General features: G+C 38.0%; 1 protein-coding gene across 1 annotated transcript; it reads left to right on the top strand.

Annotated features, from left to right (window-relative positions):
• The first annotated feature begins 678 nt into the window (after window positions 1–678).
• Window positions 679–7,839, top strand: LOC141599954 (uncharacterized). The gene is made up of 2 exons (XM_074420100.1): window positions 679–1,133; window positions 7,195–7,839. Exons 1-2 carry the CDS (start codon window positions 851–853, stop codon window positions 7,542–7,544), a joined length of 633 nt encoding a protein of 210 aa, XP_074276201.1. The 5' UTR covers window positions 679–850; the 3' UTR covers window positions 7,545–7,839.
• Window positions 7,840–8,148: the final 309 nt, after the last annotated feature.

Below are 8,148 nucleotides of genomic sequence, written 5' to 3'. Positions count from 1 at the left end.
TTTTTACTCTAAAAAAACAAATAAATAAATTTTATTTTAATTTACACGTGATTAAAAAATTTTTAGTAAATTTTTTTTAATAAATTTTTTAATAAATAATTCACAATTGTTATAACAAATATTGTTTAAATAATAAAAACACGATAAGGTAAATCGAATAAATTAAATAACTTAAATATTTTTTAAAACTAGATAGTACGATGTTGTTGAGCGCTTAGTGAAAGATCTTTATGCCGAATATGGTGAAACTCTTACTGATGTTAATCCGTCTGTAACTGGAAATGAACATTCACCCGGTAGTTGTGGTTTTAACGCATCCTATTTACGTGGAGAATGTTCATTTCCAGTTAGATCACTGATATAAAACAATTAGATAATTACAATAGAAATGTAAAAAGAAAATATTTATCAAAAAACATTCATACCGTCCTAAATACAAACCCGTGCAATTTTGCACGGGTTTAAAACTAGTAAATTTTATAGATGAGAAAATTGTTGATTACAGCCTTTCAAAAATCACTTTTTGAAAATTACAGCCTTATATAATTTTTTTTTGCAAGTACTCCCTACATAAAGGATATAAAATTTCTCCTGGATGTAACTTACAAATAAATTATATAAGGCTGTAATTTTCAAAAAAGCTTTTAAAATACTGTAATCAACAATTTTATATCCTTTATTGTAGATCTATCAAGTGCGTGCTACCCACCACCACCCACCATCCATCAAGATACAAGGGGGAAATGCAAAAACCCCTCTACCGAAAGTCAAACAAAAATCAAATCGCGTCGGCACACACAATCTCTCTCTTTTTCTTTGTCACAGAGTTTGGTATTTGATCTTCCAAAAAATGATCCACCTACTATTCACCCTAATAGTAGCAGAAATGGGAGTAATACTACTCCTATTGTTCAGAACTCCATTAAGGAAGCTTGTAATTATGGGTTTGGATCGCATGAAGCGTGGTAGAGGCCCTGTTATTGTCACTACCGTCGCCGGTACTATCCTTGTTCTGCTGGTTTCAACTGTTTCAAATGTAATTAACATTCGTCAGCGCGAAGAGGAGCCCGGTTCTATCAATCCCACTGATCAAATCCTCTTTGTTCGATCCCTTCTTGATGCTTCTCTTATGGGTTTGTTTCTTATTCTTTTCATTTGTTTCTGTCTTTTTGGTACTCAGACTACTCCCTATTGATTTTATTTCAGCCAATTAAGTAAATACTGGAGACTGCTCAAGCTGCCATGAACAACGGAGGTTAAATTTATAAATTTTAAAAAACACCTTTACTGCCATGGTATCGTAGGTTAGTATTGACTGCACGCCCCCATGGTATTAAATCTCGGCAAGGAGTAACAACATTACCCTGTGAATGCTAATGCTTTTTCAAGGTTCCCGTGGTTATGACGACCAACCATTTTCACATTGTATCTACAAAATATTTTAAGCTTAACTATATACCTATCTAAGATGCCATGCTTGCACATACCTATAATCTGTTCTTCTTTTTACTTTGTTTGTTTATACAAATGTTCCTCAACGAGGTTTATGAGGTTTTATTCTTAAAAAAAACTTAAATTTTATCTACTTATTATAGACAAAAAGGTGTTGCAAGTCATTAGCACCATATGAACTAAATCACTCAAGATAAAACTTTCATATAGCCATATGATGAAATAAAACTTGCCAATAGATGAGAGGAAAACCCTCATATGATGAGAGAAGAATTACACGCCACACATGCACACAAAGATGAGAAGAAAACTCTCATGTGAAGAGAGAAAAATTACACACACAAGCACATGTATTATAACTCCCCCACCTACTTTTAGATAAATTTATGTGTGAATTGAGTAATATGTGAGAACGGTGCGAGTGTTTTTTGCACTTTCCTTTTACCAAAAGTGGAAATGTAGTGGAGTCATTATTCAGGGTTCCAAAAGGGAACATGTGGTGAACGTAAATGAATAGTGAGTAATATTTAAATAAAATTTTAGGGGGTTTACCACCATTAAGGGGTTGTGTGGTTTGCGATAGGGTAAGGGAATGAAATCAAGAAAGTGTTACAAGCGGAATGGAATTAGATACCCTTTGATTGTTGTTGCTTGGTTTGATAAACATAAAAAAAAAAAAATCAAAAATATTAAACCACCTTTCTAGGAAAATCCAAAACCGCCGGTCCATACCACCATCACCAACAACAATCACGTGTAGCCACGTCGCCGGCAAATCCTTCGCGTCCCAAATCACCTTCGTTCTCCTTAAATTCCCTATCACCATCCCGTAAAACCACCATACCACCCTTGTAAAACATCCCTAAACCACAAAAGCCCCTTCCCAAACCTCAAAAACGTTAGATTTGGTGTTTTGGGGTTGTGGGGGACGGTTTTACCCTTTTACAAGGGTGGTGTGGTGATTCTAATGGCTGGTGTTGGGTTTTCGGCGACAATCGACGAGATGGCCGGCGATGGGGTGGCGTTGGAGGTTGTGCCAGGTGGTTGTGGCGGCAGTGGTGATCGGTGGTGGTTGGTGTGTGATAGTGATGGTTGGCCGAGTGTGTAAGAAAAGGGAATGGGATCGTTGGGGGATGGGGGATGGGGGATGGGGGAATGTGTGTAGAGGAGTTTGGGGTTATGAAGAGGGTAAAGGGAGTCATTGATATGACAACACAAACACAAACAAAGGGAATGCCTAATTTTCATTCCCTTCTTTTTCCCAATCCCCCACACCAAACGCCTCTTGAAAGGTTAGTGGTAGGCCCTACTTGATGATGGATATTAGGAGAGAGCGGCTAGGTTTGAAATAGTAAATTTAGTCATTTACTATTCTTAGGCCTTGTTTTAATAGGGGAATGTGGAGGGAAATGGAGAGTAGGGATTTTGGAGGTAGACAATTTTCATTGTTTGGGACTTTGGGCAGTATAATGGACGTAGAGGGATTTGGATTTGGGAGGGAAAATGGATCCTTCCTACAATGCAAATTATTTCCCTTCCAACAAAGAAAAGATTTTGAGGAAAACTCCCTTTCTCCATTCCCCCTTCATTTCCATCTTTCTCCCTCCCCTTCCTTTTCCTCCATTTTTAGTATCAAAACAAGGCCTTAAAGTGTCCGACACTTCATTTTAGATCAAAGTTGAAAACTTGATGGAAAATAACTGCATCCGACATTCTGACACCGTGTCACATCGCATATAAGGCTTTCTTTTGAGAGCATATCACATATCGCTTATCGGATGTAGCATATTCATATCGAATCAGGCAACTTTGGTTCCATGTATTCTATTTACTGTGCTCGATCTATTTTTGTGGCTGTGATCCCTCAGTCCTTTCCATGAGTGCAATTTACTCGGCTGTCCTTCAATAATTTGTTTGAGAGGTTTGGTTAGTTATCTCTTGTACTACCTCCAATCCACACCAAACTACCCATTTTCCTTTTTGGGCAAATCCACACCAAACTACCCATTCCTTTTTTTTAGTAAAATCCTCTCACATGCAATATTCTATTATTATTCTTTCTCTTTCATACTTTATTCCACTACAAACACCAACAATATTCTAAGTTTTTCTTAATTTTTGTGCAAAAAGTGAAGGGGTAGTTTGGTGTTGATTGGAGGTAGTATATGGAGCAAGTGCTCATCAAGGATTACCAATTGTAGCCTCTTTTGACTTAAGACATTTTGTATACAAGCCTTTTCATAGCTGCTTTACAAGTACATGTTAGCCTGTTAGTCCTCAGTAAAGCGGAACTGCTACTAGGAAGTCTAGGATGTAGCAGTTGGTTCTTTTTCAGTTGTTGATATATTATATGAACGAGTAGTGTATCACTTGAATCTACAATTTGTTGAGTTGTGCTCTATTCTTGGTGTCTTTTCGTTAGGGTTACAGCCAGCTTTTGTGTAAGAATTGAGTAATTGCTCTGATGTGTTTTCAATAGGTGGTATTGTGCATGGAATATTAGCTTATGTCCTTATTTTTATGTCTATCTATCTTACCTCTTCTTTGTCGTCTTATTCTTTTAGATTGAGCTAAGACTACATTTGGGGTCTAAACTATACATTTTTTAGCAATAAGGACCAAAGCATTTTCTGTTTAGCAATAAGGATTTCGTGGCTAATAGAAGTCAGTTTGGCCGTCAAGAGTCCTCCTATTTAGCAAAAATTTGATATCAAGCTCTCTAACTGCCAAAACAGTAGTGGAAGCTCAATATTATACTATTGCACTGATACTAACTTCTACTGTGTATTATTCTAATTTCTGAATTTTACGAATAATTAAATTCTTAAATTGTAAATTGTCTTTGCTACTAACTCAATAATTACGGACTATGTTGTACATGTAACGTGTTATCAATATATTTCCTCTCTCAAATTTCATATTTTATACTCCCATGAGGGGCGTAACCCAGCCGAGCCACTACCGAGCCTGGCCAAGCTTGAGATCGGCTCTTATATTGAACTCGAGCTCTTGAAAACAATGTTCGATCTCTGCTCGTATTTACAGCAATTTAAACCCTTAGTCCGACCGAATAATAGCGTATGGGGATACTGAGACTTTTTAATTCCTAACTACAAGGCTACAAAATTATTTTACTAAATGGTGGGATTTCATACTTTTCATGGGGAGTATTGTACTCCGTATATCATTCTTGAAGGAATTTTTTTTTGAGGAACATTCTTGAAGGAATTAGTTGGCATTTATTCACAATGTTTGGTGTCATTAAACAGTCAACTCCAAACAAAGCTGCTAGTGCAAGCAAAAAACAAACGGATGTTAAGGACAGGTCCTTAACGCTACACAGATATAATTGAGGTCCTCAACGCTAAAAAATTGTAAACCTTGGGTCCCTCTTGTGCTCCTAGCTCTATTTAGTATTATATATTTTGTTTTTTTAAAGGAGTGTGGGTGCATTGGTTTACGGTTTTCACGATCATCAATCAAACCAATCTCACCAAATAGTAATATATACATTATAAATCATGACAATGTTTAAAGCACAACCATGCTACTACCAACATACATGCATCATATGTTGGATGGGTTAAGATTCAATAAGGCTTTTTTAGGCTGGTCTGTAACCAGAATTGGGGAAGAGAAATTTCTCATGCTTGTTTGTACAAGGCAGCCGAATTACTGTAAAAAGAAAAACTATTTTTTTGACACTGGTCTGACCTCTGTTGGCTTGCATCATTACATTAGGGTGTGTTTGGATTGAAAGATTTGGAGGGAAAAGAAAGGGAGGGAGAGTAGGGGATTTAAAATCTCTTGTTTGGATAGCAAACGAGGGTGAAGGGAAATGGAGGGGGAGTGATTTGGAGGGATTCAATTTTCCTCCTCCAAGCCTAATCAAAATTTCTCCACAATAGGCAAGATTTGGAGGGAAATTGTATCCAAACACCAACTCCCAATTCCCCCTCCTCTTCCCTTCTCTCACTTTCCCTTCCCTCCTTCCCCCTCCCCTCTCTTTCCCTCCACTTTTGCTATCCAAACACACCCTTAGGGTGTGTTTGGATACCATTTTAGGAGGGAAAGGGAGGGGAGGGGGAGTGAGGGGAAGGAAAGGTAGGGGAGGGGAGGGGGGGGGAAAATAAATTATGGTTGTTTGGATAACAAAAATGATGAGAGGGTGATGGAAGGGGAGGAAGAGAGGGAGATGGTAGAGTGGATGGAGGATGTTGATGAAATGAGAGAAAAAAAAAGGTTTTCCTTCCAAATCTTGCCAATGATGGAAAGATTTTAGTTTAGTCTAAAGGAGGGAAACTAAATCCTCTTATTCCCCTCCCCTTCCATTTCCTTCATTCCATATATTGTAACCAAACAAAGGAAATTAAACCCTTTCCTTTCCCTCCCCTCCCTTTCCCTCTAATTTTCTCAATCCAAACACACCCTTAGAGAACTACACTGACTTGGTAACGCGATAGAAGCATTTAGTACTTTGGCTTGTTATGAACGTTCTTTGGCTTACTTCATACTCTTTAGAAATATTCGTTTTAGCTTCATGCTGCCTACTTACCACATTGTACTGCTTTTGTGTAATTATTGTTTTTATTTTGTTTCACTACGAGAATTGTCAGTTTTCTAAATCGTGTGATTTTAATATATGGGAAGTTGTCAGAGTTGTTTGGCTGCACTTAGGATCTTGAAACTTAACTGTGGGATAATGTAACTCGCCCCATTATGTGGTAACTGGAATTCTTCGGGAGTTCTAGTTCCTATGTTTTTGCCAGAGGAAGTACTTGCTACAGTGAATTCAGGGGGACTCCAAGTTCATGTGTTCTGAAGTATCAACCAAAATACCACTTGTAAAAATCATGACAGAGAGGAAATAAATATGTTAGAAAATGGAATTCAACTATGATTCTTTGCTTGCCAAACTGCGCTGGTTTGTTCAGTGACATTCAAAACCTGCAACTCTGCAATTTCCAAATTTGCACCATGTTGGTTGGACTGGCACTTTTGATTATAGTTACTCAAGTTGTTGTGCTTCAAAATCCCCCACATTGTGTCGCTTACGTGTGTAGACTATTGAATCGCGTTAAGACTAAGTTAGCTACGATACTGGCGCTGAATAACGAGATTCCATGTATGCTGTAGTCATTTGTCTCTGGTCAGTTTTATCTGTGAAGAATATCTATTCTCACATTTCTTCTCATTTCAGCTTATCAGAAAAAGGCCAACATGTTCATGATCTCTGCTTGATACTCTGTTTTTCTGTTTATAAGGTTTTTGTGGCTAACTTTTATATTTTCCAAATCAAACCTATATTTATTTATGAACATTAGGCTACAGATAATTTGCCTTTCTATTTTTTTGTGTAACGCGAGCCAAAGAGCAATATTGATGCAGATTGGTTTTGAATCTAGGTCATGGAATCAGCCCTCAATGTCTTAACACTGGTTTGAAAATTGCCTAGTTGTATGATGAATAGATTGTGATGGATTTTTGTCGGTCAGATTACCTGACATACATGGCATAACTGACATTTATATATATTTTATCAAATTTATATTTATATATGAACATTAGACTAAACATTATTTGCCATTTTCAACGTTGAGGCAGATTGGTTTCGAATCCAAGTTATGGTATTACCCCTCAATGACTTAACTCTAATTTGAAAATTGCCAAGTTGCATGATGAGTAGATTGTGATTGATTTTTATCGGTCAGAGTACCTGACCTACATGCATAACTGATGCAGGATTCATCTTGTTCCTTGGACTGATGATGGATAGATTGCATCATTACATAAGAGAACTTCGATTACTTAGAAAGACCATGGAAGCTGCAAAAAAACAGAACCGGAGTTTTGATGATGTGAAGAGTGGGAATGTGGAGGAACAAGTTGCTGCTTTGAAGTCTCAGATCAAGACCCTGGAATCTGAATGTGCTGCCAAAACCGATGAGGCTAAAGCTGAACAATCCAAAGCAGAGGCTTTGAAGAAGCAATCTGAAGGCCTGCTTCTCGAGTATGACCGGGTGCTTGAGGATAACCAGCATCTTCGTAGTCAATTGCAGGAATTGAGTTCTGATGGCAAGAAAAACTCGTGAAGGATACGCATAGTAAATTTTCGAGTTTTCTCGGTCTTGTAGTAGTGTAAATCTGTGCCTGATTAAACAATTTTCGAATTGCACAGGCTTTCAGTGTGACATTGTAACTTTCTGCTGGTAGAGATTACTTTCAGACCGCCAGAAGTTAATACTTATATCTGCAGTATACTGATATCTACGTTGCAGAGTAGATACGGAGTAGCTCTTTGTGTGTGGCAGTGATTAATTTTATGTATAAAAACTGTTGGAATTATGATTATGCAGATCTATTCTGAATGCTTTGCAACGGTGAAAACTGAATTCCAGCCATAACTGACTAATAAAAGAACATACGTAATTAGCAAAACTATGGTTATAGAACTCCTCTCTAGAAAAAACTTCCCAAAAAATCTAGGTTTGGTTTCGCCGCCTTCTCCTTCAACAACCCCCCTCCCCCCTCCCCCGCGCGCGCCTCCCTTCGCTGCCTCCCTTTTCGCCGGAGATGAGGCCTCCCCTTGGCCTATCTCCGGCGATCTCTCCCTCCTCCATGCTCACTGTTTTTTTTATGAGAGTCTTCCCTCGTCGGATTGCCGTCCCTAGTGGGCCAGCATCGAACTGCCTCCTT

The sequence above is a fragment of the Silene latifolia genome, chromosome 9 (assembly GCF_048544455.1).
Source record: "Silene latifolia isolate original U9 population chromosome 9, ASM4854445v1, whole genome shotgun sequence".
In the NCBI taxonomy this organism is placed as follows: Eukaryota; Viridiplantae; Streptophyta; class Magnoliopsida; order Caryophyllales; family Caryophyllaceae; genus Silene; species Silene latifolia.
Note: the sequence above shows the minus strand (reverse complement) of the source record. Positions and strands in the feature narration are given on the sequence as shown.

Excerpts from the sequence above, each read along its gene's own strand:
- LOC141599954 (XM_074420100.1), top strand. The coding sequence starts at position 851 with ATGATCCACCTACTATTCACCCTAATAGTAGCAGAAATGGGAGTAATA. Across the intron at positions 1,134-7,194 it reads TCTTGATGCTTCTCTTATGG|GATTCATCTTGTTCCTTGGA; the intron begins GTTTGTTTCTTA and ends TAACTGATGCAG.